This window comes from Lithobates pipiens, unplaced genomic scaffold (genome assembly GCF_037356315.1).
Source record: "Lithobates pipiens isolate NorthernLeopardFrog02 unplaced genomic scaffold, aLitPip1_a1.2 Scaffold_3, whole genome shotgun sequence".
Taxonomy (NCBI): Eukaryota; Metazoa; Chordata; class Amphibia; order Anura; family Ranidae; genus Lithobates; species Lithobates pipiens.
The window spans coordinates 149662977-149683353 of record NW_027507790.1 but is presented as its reverse complement, the minus strand read 5'-3'; the positions used below and the strand labels follow the sequence as shown (position 1 = coordinate 149683353).

Here is a 20377-nt window from a genome sequence, read left to right as displayed (position 1 = left end):
AGCAAAAAGAACATCAAAGTTCGTCTCAATTTCTCCACAACACATCTTGATGATCCCCAAGACTTTTGGGACAACATTCTGTGGACCGATGAGACAAAAGTGGAACTCTTTGGAAGGTGTGTGTCCAAGTATATCTGGCGTAGAAGGAACACTGCATTTCATAAAAAGAACATTATACCAACAGTAAAATATGGTGGTGGTAGTGTGATGGTCTGGGGCTGTTTTGCTGCTTCAGGACCTGGAAGACTTGCCGTGATAAAAGGAACTATGAATTCTGCTGTCTACCAAGAGATCCTGAAGGAGAATGTCCGACCATCTGTTCGTGTACTCAAGCTGAAACGAACTTGGGTTCTGCAGCAGGACAATGATCCTAAACACACCAGCAAGTCCACCACCGAATGGCTGAAGAAAAACAAAATGAAGACTTTGGAGTGGCCTAGCCAAAGTCCTGACCTGAATCCTATTGAGATGTTGTGGTATGACCTTAAAAAGGCCGTTCATGCTCGAAAACCCTCTAATGTAACTGAATTAGGACAATTCTGCAAAGATGAGTGGGCCAAAATTCCTCCAGGACGCTGTAAAAGCCTCATTGCACGTTATCGCAAACGTTTGGTTGCAGTTGTTGCTGCTAAGGGTGGCCCAACCAGTTATTAGGTTTAGGGGGCAATCACTTTTTCACACAGGGCCATGATGGTTTGGATTTTTTTTCACCTTTAATAATAAACACCTTCATTTACAAATTGAATTTTGTGTTTACTTGTGTTGTCCTTGACTATTGTTTAAATTGGTTTGATGTTCCGAAACACTTAAGTGTGACAAACATGCAAAGGAACAGGAAATGAGGAAGGGGGCAAACACTTTTTCACACCACTGTAAATAATCAAGGATGCATAACAATACACAAAAAATCATGGATAGGTGTAATGGAGTAACCCAAACCCAATGACGTTTCAGAGAGGAGTCGTATTCTCCTTCATCAGGGTTTTTTTTCGGGTAACGCCATATATCTTAATCACTAGATAGGTACATTCTAACATTCAAAACAATTTTAAAATAAATGCAGAAGAGACATCCTGACGCAGGGGCCAATGAAGTTGTACCCACTGCACAGACTGGGTTCAAGTCATGGCCCCACCAAGTATGCCAAAACCAGTGTCCGTCTCCACCCGTCTCCATGGGCTTGGAGACGGATACTGGTTTTGGCATACTTGGTGGGGCCATGACTTAAACCCAGTATGTGCAGTGGGTACAACTACATGGAACCCGGGGCCCTTGATGCGTCCCTGTCCTGTTTATTAGTGGCCTATAAGCGACATCACTGTTTGACTAAGATTCTCCAGCCTCTTCTGGGCCCCAGTGCACATGTAGGCCCCCTGTTGGTCTCATATTTTGGACTGCAGTGTGGCTGATAGGATAGTTGATTAAGAGGGGGAATGCAATATTATTCCCTTGCCTTTTCCAATTTTCCTTTTTCTTGTTTACCATCTATATACTCTTTAAAGAATATCTGGTTGGATGGGATTCGGATTGGCCCCTGCGTCAGGATGTCTCTTCTGCATTTATTTTAAAATTGTTGTGGATGCTAGAATGTACATATCTAGTGATTAGGATATATGGTGTTACCCGAAAAAAAACCCTGATGAAGGAGAATACGACTCCTCTCTGAAACGTTGTTGGGGTTGGGTTACTCCATTACACCTATCCATGATTTTTTGTGTATTGTTATGCATCCTTGATTATTTATATGTTTCTGTGATATTGTAATTATGTATTTTTTTTGTATAATAAAACATTTTTTATATATATTTTCCTACGTATGTGAACATGGTAGTACCTATAAAATCCCACTTCTAGGGGGTTTCTCCATTTTTCTATTTTTAAATACATATCTGAGCCCAATCTCAATCCAGTCATGTGCACGAGGGGCGAGGTGCTCTCTCCCCTCGTTGGCTCAGATACAGCATCTTTTTTTCCTATTACAAGGAATGTAACCATCCCTTGTAAAAGGGATAGGGAATGACAGGTCCTATTTATGGAGACATGTGTGGTCTATCACATCTCTCCTCTAGGCTGGAAAGGCTGAGATAAAAAAGAAAAAAAATAGCAGGAAAAACTATCTCATCCTTTCGTTGTGTACATCTGCCGGTGGTGGTTGGGATATCATAATGTTGCACCCGGCCTCCGAGAGTCATAGAGGTGGCCGGGGACCATCTGATTCTCAATCCGCTCTATGGTAAACTTCCGTCACCTGCAGATTCCTTCTCTGGCTTACCGATCACACAGGTGAGCCGGTAGAAGCATCCTGTAAGGCAGGCATCATTCAGACACCTCCACTAAAAGCCCAGGACGTCATGTTGATGTTTAGCGGGATGGAAGTGGTTAATAGAAGTCTATGTAATGAAATCAGTAAAAAGTAGTGCAGGAAGATTTTTCGTAATCGCGGCAATATGAACGGTTCCAATGCTGGCAAAGGGGTGCGACTTGTCATGTGATTTGGAACGGTCAAATCGCATGACAAGTCGCACCAGTGTGTTAAACATACTTCAGGTCTGAGAAACTCCACAATATCTACCTATATATCTGTAAATGTTACTAATCATTATTCTATCACAGTAAAAAATTGTAATTCATGTTAGCTGACCTCTATTCCAAGACGACTGAATTTGCACTATACAGTATATTTTTTATTTTTATTAACTCAAAAAAGCAAAGTAAATAAATATAACATTTGCATTTTCAGAAATTTAAAAGCTGTACACACCTAATTGCAAAGAATCCTTGCAGAAGTGAAAAGTGGCTAGCAGCCTGTGCTTCAGGTTAGTACCCCTCAAGCTATTTTAGCTTTTAGCAGTTTCTAAATCCTGCTTAGCCCTAAGTATGAAAGTGCTGATCTTACCAACCAAGACTTGAATGGATGTATTTTACAGCAATTTCATTATGCATTTTGTCCACATTACAAAGTCTTGTTGGTATCGCTACATGGCCTTTTTTATCTTCCCAGCAGGACACAGAGAGAAAAAAACAAAAACAATAGTGGGTTATGTTTCAATAGTTTTTGCCTAGGTTCACATTGATGCAATTTTGCATGTCAAATCGCATTACAAATGGAATGCATTCCAATGGCACTGTCCGTATCGGTGCAATGCCGACTTTGCGGTGCCGCACTGATTCACAAAAGTAGTTTCTGTACTGCTTTTGGTGACTTCGGGGTGCAATTTGTATAGACATCTGTGCAGGTACAGATGTCTCTGAAGTCGGACTGACATGCGGGTATGAAATCGTGTGAGTTCAGCTGACTCGCACAGTTTTAATCCCGCTGTCGGTATGAACCTAGGCTAAATTGAAAAAAGAATTACAAGAATAAACAAGTAACATAAAGTGCAGTACGTTTGCCACAAGTACCTACAATAAGGTTGCGATAATTCAATCATAGCTCAAAACAGAAGTGGGAGTAAAGGTATTCTCGCGCCAACCTGTGTGTCCTAAAAACAGTGTGGTTGCAGCAAAACACCGGCAGGGGTGTTAACCCTCCCCAGAATAAGTGATGGTGATTAAGAAATGGTGGTGCGCTCCAGCTAAATAAATCAAAATACACTAACAAATACCTGGGTAACAGCAGAAGGGTAAAAGATAAACGTGGGACTATGTGTTTAAATAAGCTCAGACAATGTGCATCACTTCTAGAGTGCAGTACACCAAATCAAATGGTGCACTTAACATAAAAAACTAAGGTCAGGTGCTGTAACGGGTCCTCTATGTAGAATCTAAAATAGCAGTGAAACCGTGTTCAGTGCACGCAAATTCATAAATTATATAGTGCAAAAGACAAAAAACATGTAAAATACCTACATTAATAAAAATATTAATATCAGTACCAAAAAGATAAAATAAATGCTAAGTGTAATTATAAAAGGTGCAATAAGCAGTGATAATAAATCAAAAAATGCACATAGTGCTAGTAATATTAATCGAACTCCATGCACAGTGAAACATGTGTTCAAATAAAGGCTCCAAAGCAGAAATAAGGTAAACTATAATTTTGCAAAAAACATGTCCATTCAGTGGTAAACGAAGACAATATCCTGCGTGCCCGGGAAGAAAACGGGAGGTGAGTTCCACCAGTGCTCCTGTGCGTATTGTGTCCTCACACTAGGTGCAGTAATTACCTTACCTTACTGCTGTAAGGTAAACAGCACTTCCAAAGTAGCACTTGTTGTCCAATGGTGCAGGTTCAATAGGTAATATAATCCTAGACACTCATTCACCGTAGGCACGTTGTAACATGCAGAGAAAGCAAGGGGAACACTCCAATAGTGAAGTATGTATTCACAATTTATTGGATACAAAAACGAAGGTTTAGGTACTCACATTTAAAACAGTTTAAAATAAGCACAAATAAATAAACGATCGAACGCCACGTTCGTACTTCCGGTGTCCTCACTGGCCAATTGTGTTCCAGTTGGCCAGTGAGGACACCGGAAGTGACGTCCGGAAGCACGAACGTGGCGTTCGATCGTTTATTTATTTGTGCTTATTTTAAACTGTTTTAAATGTGAGTACCTAAACCTTCGTTTTTGTATCCAATAAATTGTGAATACATACTTCACTATTGGAGTGTTCCCCTTGCTTTCTCTGCATGTTACAACGTGCCTACGGTGAATGAGTGTCTAGGATTATATTACCTATTGAACCTGCACCATTGGACAACAAGTGCTACTTTGGAAGTGCTGTTTACCTTACAGCAGTAAGGTAAGGTAATTACTGCACCTAGTGTGAGGACACAATACGCACAGGAGCACTGGTGGAACTCACCTCCCGTTTTCTTCCCGGGCACGCAGGATATTGTCTTCGTTTACCACTGAATGGACATGTTTTTTGCAAAATTATAGTTTACCTTATTTCTGCTTTGGAGCCTTTATTTGAACACATGTTTCACTGTGCATGGAGTTCGATTAATATTACTAGCACTATGTGCATTTTTTGATTTATTATCACTGCTTATTGCACCTTTTATAATTACACTTAGCATTTATTTTATCTTTTTGGTACTGATATTTATATTTTTATTAATGTAGGTATTTTACATGTTTTTTGTCTTTTGCACTATATAATTTATGAATTTGCGTGCACTGAACAGTTTCACTGCTATTTTAGATTCTACATAGAGGACCCGTTACAGCACCTGACCTTAGTTTTTTATGTTAAGTGCACCATTTGATTTGGTGTACTGCACTCTAGAAGTGATGCACATTGTCTGAGCTTATTTAAACACATAGTCCCACGTTTATCTTTTACCCTACTGCTGTTACCCAGGTATTTGTTAGTGTATTTTGATTTATTTAGCTGGAGCGCAACACCATTTCTTAATCACCATAGCTCAAAACAGGATCATAAACTTTAAACAGAACTAACAAAGATCTTACATTTTAAAGCTGAAGCTAAGACCCCTTTCACACTGGGGCACTTTGCAGGCGCTACAGCGCTAAAAATAGTGCCTACAAAGCACCCTGAAACAGCCGCTGCTGTCTCTCCAATGTGATAACCCCGAGGGCTTTCACACTGGAGTGGTGCACTGGCAGGAAGCTAAAAGAAATTCCTGCTAAAGGCATCGTTGGAGCGGTGAAGGAGTGGTGCATACACCGCTCCTGCCCATTGAAATCAGTGGGGCAGCGCTGCTATACCGCTGGCATAGCTGTTTGCAGTAGTTTTAACTCTTTTGCGGCTGTTTTTTAACCCTTTCTCGGCCGCTAGTGGGGGTTAAAACTGCCCCACTAGTAGCCAAATAGCGCAGTTTTACCGCTGGCACCCGGGCCTCGGCGGTGTGAAAAGGGGTCTTATTGTTTGGGATACAGCACCAAATACATTTTGGGGTTTATTTACTAAAACTGGTGATTACAAAATCTGGTGCAGTTGTGCATGGTAGCCAGTTAGCTTCTAACTTCAGCTTGTTCAGCTTTGACAAAAAAAAACCTGGAAGCTGATTAGTTTCTATGCAGAGCTGCACCAGATTTTGCACTCTACCGTTTTAGTACATCAGCCCCATTGGGTATGTGTAATGGTATGTTTGTTTCTGAACCCACCCCAAAAAAAATGCATACATATACACACAGACATGCATGGATATTATATATATATATATTATATTAGATTTATCTAAATTTTAGATGATCAGTTCTAAATCAAACATTAAAGCAGTAATCGTTGCAAAGTAAGTTATTTCTTGGATACATTTTTAAATTGTATAAGAAGAAAAACCCCTGGTGGTGGACTTTGGAGACACGTACAACAGTGGAATATATAGAAACAATTTTATTTATTCAAAACATTGATAAAAAACATATCACAAAAGTAGTTAATGAACAAACATGCCAATGTACAGGGTACAGTTTAGTTGATGAACTTATCACCTATCCAGGATACAATTAGCTGCAGAGCTTGTAACCCTACGCGTTTCGGAGCTCTTGTGGTCTCCTTCATCAGTGGTAGACAAAAAACATAGAGCATAGTTCTAGTGAAGAATGCAAATGACAGGACATTAGAACCGAAATAGAATTAACAAACAATATAGACTTATTTGGCATTGTACTTGCATATCAAGGTAGATACTTGTGAATGTAGCATGTTCTTTATTAAAAACGTAAGTGGTTTCCCAGTGTCCGGGGCTCCCCGACATTTTTAAATTGTTTTTAATCTTCTCAAATCTGCACCTTTCATTAACATAATACGGTATGATCCTGCCATGAAGGCCCTTGTTATCCACTTGAGTCCCTCAGGCATTTTTTACATTTTCTGTTTACATGTTTTAAAAATCATTTTAGGGCTGAGGATTACTTAAAACCCCCAAACATAATCTATTTTCTGAAAGCAGACACCCTACAGAATAAAATAGTGGTAGTTTCAATTTTTATGTCATACAATATTAGCACAATGCAAACTTTTAGTAAAAAATACACAAAAATTTATTTTAGTGCACAAAAACACAATAAATTGCCCAGTTAGTAAAATATATAAGATGAGGATACACCGAATAAATAGATACACCCAGCATGTTAAGCCTTAAAATTGTGTGCTCCCAGGAAACGGCAAAAAAACTTATATTTTAAAAGCCCCTGTGGGTTATCAGTTTAGTTGTTTTGGTGCTAGAATTATTGATATGACTTTGGTGTGTGTGTGGTGATATTTAACATGTGTTGGGGTATCATGGGTAATGGCTGTTTTTGTGCATAGGTGTCCCAACACTTGCGTTATCAGTTTAGTTGTTTTGGTGCTAGAATTATTGATCTGACTTTGGTGTGTGTGTGGTGATATTTAACATGTGTTAGGGTATCATGGGTAATGGCTGTTTTTGTGCATAGGTGTCCCAACACTTGCGTTTTTGTATGTATATGTGGGGGAGGCTTCAAAATGTTTTGGGAATCTTTTTACATTTTTAAAACTTTTTTTTTTTTTTTAACAGAACTTTATTGCTATCACATAGGGGACCAATAGCATCACAAATAATGGCATATAGGTGACAGGTTCTCTTTATGGAGACTTTTGGGGTATATTAGAGCCTGTATATTTCTTCTGCAGCTGATGGAACACAGATGGTGTTCCAACAACTTCTTTCTCATGCACCAATCCCAGATAATGACAGCGCTGAAGAAGGAAGTGACATCGTACACATTGCTTGCTAGTCTATTCACAGAAGTTCCTTGTTCCGTGAGGATCAAGGAACGGATGTTTGTTGCAGTCCCTCTGCCCCACATAGCCATACCCTCCATGACCACACTAGACAGCAGAGCTCGTGGAAGTGATTGGCTGGCTTCACATCTGCTCATGTCACTTCCACATGAAAGCAGAAATTCGGCTATACAAATGTAGGCATACTCCTGTCTGCTCTAGCAGGCAGGAGTGTGTTGAAAAAAAAAACAACTGTTCCAAGAGTCATTTTCAAGCGGCTCTTGGACTCGTGGTTGTCACCCTATCACATATGCCCCCGGCGGTGACTTCAAGTGTTTTGTTTTTTTGTTTTCTAAATCACAAAAGCTTACTATGAATGAGAAGTGTCCCTTGTGCTGATGGCTGTTTTTTTGAAATTTTCAGTTCTCTGGTCACATCCACCCCCTGCAGCAGTGATCTTTTGGCCATGCTCTTTGAGTTGTGGCAGCGAATACAGGGAGAAGATCCCAAGAATGCTGCTACAAAGTCTTATGCTAAACATGTTACATCCTAAATATCAGTGTAACATGTATAGAAAGGTTTACTTATTCTTTAAATTGAGCCACTGGACCTGTCATAGGCATATGTCAAATATGCCAACTATGCCCGCCCTTTCTGCCCCCTGCTCCATTCGTAAAAGCTGGACTATCTCTTCCTGCAGTAAGAAGAGTTCTATGAATGATCCATTCATAGATCCAATTTCATTGCAGGAAGCAATATTGCAGCTCTTATTAGGATGGGGAGAAAGGATGGGCATAGTTGGCATTTTTGATGAGTGCCTGTAACAGGTGCAGCCTCTTGTACTAACCCCCGCAGCACCAAAAGATCACATTTGCAGAGGTATCCAGGTGAGCAGAGGGCTGAAGATTAAAAAAAAATAAAAAATAAGACACCAGCACTTCTCAGTCATTGTCATTCACTGTAAATACTGTCTCTTTTTATAATTAAAAAGGAAAACCATGGCAGCCTAAATAACACTTTGATAAGGTGCCTTTTTCATATATTGAATATACAAGTTGATCCATTTTTACTTTCTTTATATACAACTGTATCTTATAACTATGCTGAAAGTTATTAGGGCTTGTTAATGTCATGACTGACAGTGACAAAAATGCTTTCAAGGAAATTTCTGGGGCCGTGTAGTTTTTTTTTTTTTTGTTTGTTTTTTTAAAGACTGGGATTTAATTGCTGTGCTGATCATCCTTTTATTTACTATTTGTCCCCACAATTTTATTATTTTTTTGGCTCACAGTTAATTTACTTTCCAGGAAAGTGGGTACTGACTAAAGAGTACGTAATTAACAGTGCAGAAAGCGGCAGATGGCTTGATGAAACGACTTACGAATGGGGATATAAAATGGAAAGAGACGCCCATTATTCACCTCAGATGCAAGCTGCACCAAAAAGATGGCGCGAACACCTGACACACTCTCGTGCTCTTGGGGCCTTCAGCAGATGGAAAGTGGTCCTTCTCATTGAGAATGCTGATAAAGAAAGGGAGTCTTTTCTGAGGTAGGATGTGATTCCCCTCTGCTAAAGACGCAAGATAAAAGCCTGCTTCATTTCATTTGGCTAAGCTTGGCTCTGCCATCTTTATAAAGGACACGTGTTTATGTGTTTTTGAATAATATGTACACTATCACAATTAAACTATCCTTAGTATACAAGCTTACATTGTATTTTCATTTTAAAGCTTTAGTGTGTGTATAGGTTGTGTTGCAGTTATACAGTATACAGCCAAGGTGTTCTCCAACTAGTCATAACAAAAGCCTCATCTTAAAATTTCAGATTGCTGGTCAATGTAAATCATCTTAAGTATACTCGTTTTTACTTGAGATCTAGATATGAGCACACAAACTACTATATTTCTGTAACAACTGTATTTTAAGTTGTCTGTATAATTGCATGCAGTTGTTTCCTCCACTATGTCTCTCCATATGGTAAGTTTTGGGATTTGCTACAGTGTTATGTAAGTACTAGTATATGAGGAGAACAATGTAGGAATAGATGGAGGGGAAAAGGCGATTTGCAGAGGGGTCTATGATGACAGAGGGTTATTTGTGTAGAAATTTAGGACAGAACCTTGGTGATTCAATAAAATTCAATGAAATTTCATTCTATGAAAATAATTAATCTTCTGTCCACCCGCCGACCACCCCCCCCCCCCGATGCCCGCAGCTTATAAATCTTCTTTTGACATTAAAATGCTAATACTGCCACTATATACCTTTTTGGCTGATCAGTATATCACGGTTACATTATAAATTGCAGGGTCTGTCCAGTACTGAGAGGTCAGATAGGAGATTTCCACTACAGCCTATGTTCATGTGTTGTTATGGAAGGCGGACCATACATGAATTAAGATGCAACATCCCACCTACTATGTTTTTTTTTTTTTGTCACTTGGCATGGCGGAGGAGGGAGAGACTACGCTGTCATTTAGGATCTGTATAAACACCCACATGTATGATGTCATTATCATGTGACCTGGCTCAGCTTAAGACAGAAAATGTTCTCTCCAACAAAAGAGACCAAACTGAGCATGTGCAAGAGAACTACCCTTACTGTGTTTTATCTGACCTTGTCAGGAAGGGGAAGGGGAGGATGAGTGCATACAGGATAAAATAGCTTTTTTACACAATACAGAGAATTAACCCCTTAGGTTCCACAATCAGTATAACAACAGACTTTTTTTTTTACTATTGTAGGTTTAGTAACACTTTAAGACCAGGTTCACACCATTGCAGGTGTGAATCTGACAAAGGGTTATTTGTATAGAAATGTGCAGGACAGCGTGTAAAGTGCACCTGTTCCACACTTGCAGCCAAAACATGCTGCTTGTTTGCAGATGCACGAGACTGCCATTTATTCTTAATGGCACCCTAATGCATCTAAAAACACAGCACTTTTTTCAGATGCAGGAAGTGGCATGATGCAAAAGCAACATGCTGTTTCCACATGGCATGGTGCTTTTGGTGCCGGCAGGATGGTTTTGATTTAAATTGTCGCTTTAAATCACTAGTAGGAAGGCTTGATTTAAATCATAATTTTTAAAGAGCATCTCTGACCCACAGTGGCTCCTCCCCTGACCTGCTGTTGACTTACCGACAGTCCCATTCACTTTAATGGCATGGCTGGTGATGTGACAGTGACACAAGATTTTGTTTACTCCAAAAGCATTTTTACTCAAAAAGCATTTTATTAAAATTTGATAAAAATCAAACAAATCCAATTTAATATTGATTTTTATCCACAAATGGACATCCTTTATAAAGGTAGTGTAATGCTCTGTACACGCAACCAGTTTTACCGTATATTTTTAAGTGTCTTGCGTACACACGATCACAACGTGTACAATGGGACTAGAAAAAGGAATTTCAGTAGCCATTAGCTTCCGTCTCGTACTTGCTTCAGTGCATGCGTTTTTTTTTGGTCCGTCAGAATAGCATACAGACGAGCGGTTTTCCCAGTATTTGGAAATATTTAGAACATGTTCTATTTCTAGGTCCGTCAGAATTTTCAACGTAAAAAGTCAGATGGGGCATAAACACAGTCGGAATATATGATGAAAAGCTTCCGTCTGACTTTTTCTGTCGGGCATTCCGCTTATGTGTATGTGGCATGACAGATCTTTATCCATTCTGAGAGAATAGAAAATGAACTCTTGAGTCAATTAGTAATACATACTTATTTAGTGTTCATTCATACCATATGTGGTGACCCTCATTTTTCAGCACAAGAACAGCATAGTTCACCCCTAGTTTACAAAGAATACAATTGTACAGTACGAACTGTACAGCAGCAGCGAGGTGTGGAAAAATGCAGATATGCAACGTTTTCCCACGGTATAACTCATCGCACCATGGCTCAGCCTAGTTTTCAGCAAGCTTTAAGTTTTCATGTTGTCAATCATTTGACAACCATTTGTAGACAATTCCTTTGCTATGTGGTTGCTGGGTAGCACAACAAAATAAAGAATTAGCAGCTGGCATTCATAGTTTCTTTTTGCTAGTCAGTGGTTTTTGAGCTCTCTTAGACCAGTAATTATTAGTTATTAAGCTAAGTTTATTAGCTGTTGAACATCTCACATTACCCGACACAGGTGGTGAAGTAAGGTAGTCCTGACTGGGTCAGCTTCTGAGCTGTGCATAACAATAAAGATGGATTCCCGACATGTCATTAATATGCTTGTACAGTGCCTTGAAAAAATATTCATACCCCTTGAAATTTTCCATATTTTGTCATGTTGCAACCAAAAACGGAATTGTATTTTATTGGGATTTTATATGATAGACCAACACAAAGTGCCACATAATTGTGAAGTGATAGGAAAATTATAAATAATTTTAACCATTTTTTACAAATATCTGAAACCTGTGGTGTGCATTTGTATTCAGCCCCTTTTACTCTGATACCCTCAACTAAAATATAGTGGAACCAATTACCTTCAAAAGCCAAATAATTTGTAAATAGAGTCCACCTGTGTGTAATTTAACCTCAGTATAAATGCAGCTGTTCTATGAAGCCCTCAGAGGTTTTTTTAGTGAACAAAACGGCATGATGAAGGGCAAGAAACAGATAAGACAGGTCAGGGATAAAGTTGCAGAGAAGTCTAAAGCAGGGTTAGGTTATAAAAAAATATTCCAGGCTTTGAACATCTCACAGAGCACTGTTCGGTCCATCATCTGAAAATGGAAAGAGTATGGCAAAACTGCAAAGCTACCAAGACATGGCCGTCAACCTAAACTAACAGGCCGGGCAAGAAGAGCATTAATCAAAGAAGCAGCCAAGAGGCCCAAGGTAACTCTGGAGGAGCTGCAGAGATATTAGACAATTAGTTGTGCATTCCACAAATCTGGCCTTTATGAAAGAGTGGCAAGAAGAAAGCCATTTTTGAAAGAAAACCATAAGGAGTCCCATCTGCAGTTTGCAAGAAGCCATGTGGGGAGCACAGCAAACGTGAAAGAAGGTGCTCTGGTCAGATGAGACCAAATTTGAACTTTTTGGCCACCAGGGACAGGGAAGCTGGTCAGAGTTGGTGGGAAGAAGGATGGAGCCAAATACAGAACAATATTGGAAGAAAACCTATGATTCTGTAAATAACTTAAGACTGGGAGGGAGGTTCACCTTCCAGCAGGACAATGACCCTAAACATACAGCCAGAGCTACAATGGAATAGTTTAGATCAAAGCATATATTCATGTGTTAGAATGGCCCAGTCAAAGTCTAAACCTAAATCCAATTGACAATCTGTGGCAAGACTTGAATATTTCTGTTCAGAGATGCTCTCCATCCAATCTGACAGAGCTTGAGCTATTTTACAAAGACAAATGGGTAAAAGTGTCACTCTCCAGATGTACAAAGCTGATAGACATAGCCAAAAAGACTTGCAGCTGTAATTGCAGTGAAAGGTGGTTCTACAAAGTATTGACTCGGGGGAATAATACAAATGCACGCCACACTTTTCTCATATTTATTTGTAAAAAAATGTGAAAACTATTTATCCATTTCCTTCCATTTCACAATTATGTGTCACTTTGTGTTGGTCTATCACATTACGTCTCTATAAAATATATTTATGTTTTTGGTTGAGACATGACAACATGTGGAAATTTTCAAGTGGTATGAATACCTTTTCGAAGCACTGTAACGTCTTTTAAAATGAAAAGTCTGTAGACCGCTTCACTGCTGTGTCACTTGAGGACAGAGTGTCAGGGCTTAATTTTGTGCTCTTCTGCCTCTCCAATCTAAGCACTGAAAGTATAACTGATCCAGTTGTGGCAAGATGGCTGTAACTTACAGTCTCAGTAGAATTGGCAGACATTGCCACAATCAAACTGACATCTTGCAGGTTGTAAAAAGCTGTAATCAAAAACTTGTGCAGATCTTGACAGATAAACATTAGATAGTTAAAATAAAAATCGTAATGTGTACACAGCATCTCCTAGCTGCGGAATGAGGGAGGGACAAAATTATTTAAAGGCAAACAACAATGCATGTGTAACAATACTCCCCATCGAAATCTATGATTTCAAAATAAAAGAATTGACAATCCAAGTCCAGACATTGCAAGTAGGGATGCACCAATACCATTTTTTAACAAGTACCAATACTTAGTAGAGGGTTTGGGAGTGGGGGGGGGGGCGGGGGGGTTTGGCATGGGGGCAGAGGTGACAGCTGGCGGAGGGAAGGAGGAGGCAACAGGCAGAAGTGACAGCTTGTGGGAGGGCAAAAACAGTATATAAATCAGAAATCAGAGTTGCATGTGGTAATGTAGGCAGCTTCTACTGTGTACAGTATCTCACAAAAGTGAGTACACCCCTCACGTTTTTGTAAATATTTTATTCTATCTTATTATGTGACAACACTGAAGAAATTACACTTTGTTACAATATAAAGTAGTGAGTGTACAGCTTGTATAACATTATACATTTGCTTTCCCCTCAAAATAACACAACACACAGCCATTAATGTCTAAACTGCTGGCAACAAAAGTAAGTACACACCTAAGTGAAAATGTCCAAATTGGGCACAATTGGCCATTTTTCCTCCCCAGTGTCATGTGGCACATTTGTGTTACAAGGTCTCAGGTGTGAATGGGGAGCAGGTGTGTTAAATTTGTTGTTACTCTCACTCTCTCATACTGGTCACTGGAAGTTCAACATGGCACCTCATGGCAAAGAACTCTCTGAGGATCTGAAAAAAAAAGAATTGTTGCTCAACATGAAGATGGCATAGGGCTAGGCTATAAGAAGATTGCCAAGACCCTTAAACTGAGCTGCAGCATGGTGGCCAAGACCATACAGCAGTTTAACAGGACAAGTTTCACTGAGAACAGGCCTCACCATTGTCGACCAAAGAAATTCAGTGCATGTGCTCAGCTTCCTATCCAGAGGGTGTCTTTGGGAAATAGATGTATGAGTGCTGCCAGCATTGCTGCAGAGGTTGAAGGGGTCGAGGGTCAGCCTGTCAGTGCTCAGACCATACGCCGCATACTGCATCAAATTGGTTAGAAGGAAGCCTCTTCTAAAGATGATGCACAAGAAAGTCCGCAAACAGTTTGCTGAAGACAAGCAGACTAAGGACATGGATTACTGGAACCATGTCCTGTGATCTGACGAGACAACGATGATTTATTTGGTTCAGAAGCGTGTGTGGGGGCAACCAGGGGAGGAGTACAAAGACAAATGTGTCTTGCCTACAGTCAAGTATGGTGGTTGGAGTGTCATGGCCAGGGGCTGCATGAGCGCTGCCAGCATTGGGGAGCTACAGTTCATTGAGGGAACCATGAATGCCAACATGTACTGTGACATACTGAAGCAAAGCATGATCCCCTCCCTTCAGAGACTGGGCCGCAGGGCAGTATTCCAATATGATACCAACATAATGACCCCAAACACACCTCCAAGACAAGCACTGCCTTGGTAAAGAAGCTTAGGGTAAAGGTGATGAACTGGCCAAGGCCAGACCTAAACACTATTGAGCATCTGTGGGGCATCCTCAAATGCAAGGGGGAGGGGCACAAGGTCTCTAACATCATCCAGCTCCATGATGTTATCATGGAGGAGCGGAAGAGGACTCCAGAAGCAACCTGTGAAGCTCTGGTGAACTCCATGCCCAAGAGGGTCAAGGTAGTGCTGGAAAATAATTGTGGACACACAAAATATTGACACTTTGGGCCCAATTTTGACATTTTCTCTTAGGAATGAACTTGCTTTTGTTGCCAGCGGTTTAGACATTAATGGCTTTGTGTTGCGTTATTTTGGGTGGGACAGCAAATGTACACTGTTATACAAGCTGTACACTCACAACTTTAAATTGTAGCAAAGTATAATTTCTTCAGTGTTGTCACATGAAAAGATATAATAAAATATTTACAAAAATGTGAGAGGTGTACTCACTTTTGTGACATATACTGTACATGTATAATGCACAAACTGACTTGTATAACAGTCCTGTTAGGCAGTCATTGTAATATTGATATAGTAGGCTGTAAGATGTGCTATCATTAGCTTGCAGGCATGTAGAATATTGTATAACAGTGGGTGCACTATTCTAAGCTTCTGTATATCCAGCCAGGGTCATATCACATTTCACAGTATGTTCCTGAACTATAAATGATTTTTTGGCTGGAGCTAGAGATGATTTTTTTACTGAATGATTGTTCTGCCTCTAATCTAAACACTGAAAGTATATTTGATCCAGTAGTGGCAAGTTAACTGTACCTTTATAGAAGGGATGTGCAGTTGGTTGAGGCAGAGCCTCAACTGCCATGAACATAAAAATAAATAATAAAAAAAAAAAAAAAAGCCATCTTTGTGGGTCGTAGCTTGGCGACCTGGGGTCAAATTTTGGGGGTTAGTAGTCAAAGTTCTGCCCCACCAGTGGTCAAAGCTTGGGGCTCCTGGGACCTATGGTTTCCGAAGACATATAGAGCAGCCAATTTAAATACAAGCTGGCATACGCTGTTTGCAGCAGACTGAGAGGGTGAGCTGACAGGGTGAGCTCACAGTGCCTCTCACTTCTTGGACCAATGGTAAAGCCCCATTGGCCCCAGCTGTTCAAAAAAAATGCTCCAGTGAAGGCTCTCCTTTCAATGCAGTGTTATAGAATGGGGCGTGTTTCTAAAAGACACATGCTCCCTTCCAGCCCAGCCCTCTTATCTAGAAAGAAAAAAACATGGCTTTATGTGTATAAGGTCCTTTTCACATGGAGCAGATCCTCTCAGTGGGAGATCGATCTGTTGAACCCCCGCTGAGCAGGTGGATGACAGGTCCATCTCTGCTCACTGTGCAGGGATGGATCCTGTCAAAGCCCCGCTGATCTCTATGGGAAGATCGAATGAAAACAGACAGCATGTCTGTTTTTATGTTTACAGCTTACATGTTTAGAGTTACAGAGGAGGTCTAGTGCTAGAATTATTGCTCTTGCTCTAATGATCGTGACGTATATAACCTGCGTGTATCTGGCGCTGATGCTAGCTAGTGCCTCACCAGCCACTGTCCTCACCGCATGTCCCTGACTTATAGTCTCAGTAGAATTCACAGACAGTGACTCAATCCAAATGTCATCTTGCAGATAGTAGAAAGCTTTAATCAAATACTTGTGCAGATCTTGATAGATGACGTGAGGTAAAAAAATCATAATGTGTCTAGCCTCAGCAATTACACGGGCACCGAATAGAAATGGACACACTGAAGGAGTGTGGGGCTAACTGTACATAGCAGCTCCTATCTACGGAGTGAGGAACGGACAACATTTATTTAAAGGGAAACAAACAATGCATGTGTGACATATATGTACTGGTGCAATAGAAAATTGTCAGATTTCAATACATAGTTGACTGAGTCATGTTATTGTTGCTTAACAGAATTCTCGCGGCTGGACAAGCGACTGTGTGTGATGCACAGAAGCCGGAGGAAGGAGTCACACATGTTTTTACCAATAATAAAAGCTTGAATGACAGAGAAAGGAGTTCCAATGCTCCGTATTACTCCGTGCTTTACCTTGGAGAATATCTTCTAGAGGTAATATTCATTCTTATTCTTTATGTGAAATATGATCTTACAATTTCCTTTGACAAAAGAGCACAGTAAACAAAAAAGTAGTTCTATTAGAAAACTTAGGGCTTGTTCACAATTGTGCGGAGACCTATGGTTTTCTGCGTTAGAAAACCTCAGATCTGTGTTTTTTTTTCACATTTGAACTTAATCTTCATGTGAGATGTGGTACAGTGCAGAAATCTGCAAAATGTTAGCATTTTTTCTGTTCCTCACCGCAGCTCACCCAAAACTAAATCTATCTCTTTGTTTTTGTGCACCGCAGTTGAGCTGTGGTGCATAGAAATGAATATGTCATGCTTTGATATTACAATTAAGTTGCTAAAAACAAGAAGGTAAACAGCGTTCTGTGCTACAAGCACAAGACACCACCGGCCTGCACTTCTTGGGCATGTTTACAAGCAAAAGACAGCTGTAATTAAAGTGGATGTAAACCCACTCTCATCCTTTCTAAACTACTGCCATAATGGTTATCTATAAGGATATACATGCATCTTCCATGTATCTTTACATGTCAAATGTCTCCCCTCTGTTTGTTATGAGACCCGAAAAACTGCAGATTCTGTTGGTGGGTCTGTTGTCCAAGGCTCGGTGGGTGGAGTCGTGATGTCAGTAGACTCCCCACCCACCTCTACACTCCCCTTGGCCAGGCATTGATATTTCTTACACTGAACTTCTGCTGGTCTTGTGGATTATGCCCATGATCACTAACATCTAGTCAAACTCACCACACGACTTCAGCATGCCCAACCATGCTGAGTTGTGGAGCAGACAATCCTGGGAGAGCTGGAGAAGAAAGGAGGAGGGGATCTGAAGTACACTGAATGTCCCTAAGGCTTGTACATGAGATATGTAAATTGACTCTCATTCACAGCAAGGGGGAGAAACGGACACCTATTTCTCTGTCTGACCATTTTTGTCCCACTGAAAAAAGATAAGAGGACTGCTCAGAGCTTGATTAGCTCTTTGTGGCAAGACTGGGCACAGATGACATGAAATCCTATGCTGTACAAGGTGCAAGCCTTAATTAAAACTTTTTTTTTTTCGGGTTTACATCCACTTTAAGGTAAACCTTAGAAGTAATGAAAACAATGAAAGACGAAGCTATAACCAGGGACCCTGGTTCCCACGTGTATGTTCTTCTCTGTATATCCATCAACTTTTGCTCCAACCTGGCGTTATCCCCACTACCAGTACCGGAGACTTGACAGACATCAGAGGCTGTATTATTGGACTGTTGGAGAAAAAAAAAAGTGACTCCTTGAGGGCCTCTGTATAGTGTGCAGTACTGAAGGACTTCACTGGGGTTTGTTCAGATTTCTTTATCAGTTTAGGCCAATATGTATTCTACATGTTTTTTGTAAAAAAATAAAATCAAAAAAATAAATAAAAAAATAATCCAATAATAATATTGATTGGTTTGCGCAAAAGTTATAGCATCTACAAACTACGGGATATTTTTATGGAACTCTTATTTTAAATATATTTTTTTACTAGTAATGGCGGTGATCAGCGACTTTTATAGCGGGACTGCAACATTGCGGGGGACGAATCGGACACTAAGTAACACTTTTGATACTTTTTTGGGGACCAGTGACACAAATTTAGTGATTGGTGCTTAAAAATATGCACTGTCACTGTACTAATGACAGTCAGAGAAGGGGTTAACATCAGGGACAATCAAAGAGTTAAATTTGTCCCTAGGGAGTGCTTGCTAACTGTGTGGGGGTGCTTTAACTGTGGAAAGACAGAGATCAGTGTTCCTGCTTAGCAGAAACACAGGATCTTCATCTTCCCTACTAACAGAACATTGTTCTGCCTTGTCTGCCTCTCTTGGGTACGATCGGTGTCTCACGCTTCGTCTAATCACAGCGGGATCGGGTTTCACGGTGGTGCGCGCCCCAGACCCAGAAGTGCAGAATCGTGTACCTGTACGTGGTTCTGCGCACAGAAGCCACCGCCCGCAGTAAATGTACATGGGTCTGTCGGCAAAGGGTTAAACTAGTTGAGGAGACATAATAGCTCTTACATCATCAAAACCCCCTCATCCAGTCCTTGTCAAGTTTTTTTTCTACCCTTACTTTCTTACTTCATTACCACTGGCTCCACCCACTGACATACTGCCCAGGAGATTGCCAGTCATTTCAGGAATAAAATCGGCAAAATTCGTAATGAGATCTCCTGTGTCTAACTTTCTCCTTTAACCAACATACCAGGTCCAACACCACACTCAATACTTTCCTCCTTTGACCCTGTTACCACTGAGGAAGTTGCCAAACTCCTTTCTGCAACCCACATCACTACCTCTCCCCTGGACCCTGTACCCCCTGGATTACTACGGTCCCCTTTCCTAAACTCTCTAACCAACATTTTTAACCTCTCCTCCTCCACCGGCATCTTTCCTTCCCCGCTCAAACATGCACTGGTTAAATAACTTACTAAAAATAACTGGTTGAATACCCACATCCCTTCTCTCGTTTGCCTCCAAGCTTCTTGAACGCCTTGTCCACAACCATATACGCTGCTTCCTCAATGACAACAACCTTCTCGGTCCCCTACAATCTGGCTTCCGCCCAAAAACATTCCACTGAAACTGCCCTACTAAAACTCATTAATCACCTAAAACTAATGGCTATTACTCCATACTCCTAATCTAAGCCCCTGTACACGGTCGGACATTCCGATCACCAAATCCGTCGGATAATTTCCAACGGATTTAGTCCGGAACTGGTGTTGCCTACACACGGTCGGACAACGTTTTCGGAATTTCCGGTCAACAAAAAAGCGGTGACATAAACCGCATACGACGGGACTAGAAAAGGGAAGTTCAGCACCACGTGCAGCACCCTTTGGGCTCCTTCTGCTGATCTCGTGTTTATCGCATGTTAGTAGAAGTTTGGTTAGAGACGATTTGCGCTTTTCAGATTTGTGCTTCAGATCGTTACTGCTCTTCAGTTTTTGCTTGTGGGTGCGTATCTGCTTATCAGTGCGTGTAGTTAGTTCGCATTTGTTGGTCATTGCGGACTATATCTTGGTATAGTACACTTTGATTTTCAGTGCTTATTGTCCGCTCGTTTCTGGTTTTCAGTTCGTTCTTTCAGGCCTGTTTATCGGTG

General features: G+C 40.6%; 1 protein-coding gene across 1 annotated transcript in view; it reads left to right on the top strand.

The window, feature by feature from the left end:
• The window catches only part of SLF1 (SMC5/6 complex localization factor 1), a 187256-nt gene that overhangs the window by 33019 nt on the left and 133860 nt on the right, over window positions 1-20377 (top strand). The window contains exons 3-5 of the mRNA XM_077462392.1: window positions 2741-2816; window positions 8970-9213; window positions 17072-17228. Of these exons, the coding sequence (XP_077318518.1) occupies window positions 2741-2816; window positions 8970-9213; window positions 17072-17228 (477 nt within the window). The remainder of the gene's footprint in view (window positions 1-2740; window positions 2817-8969; window positions 9214-17071; window positions 17229-20377) is intronic.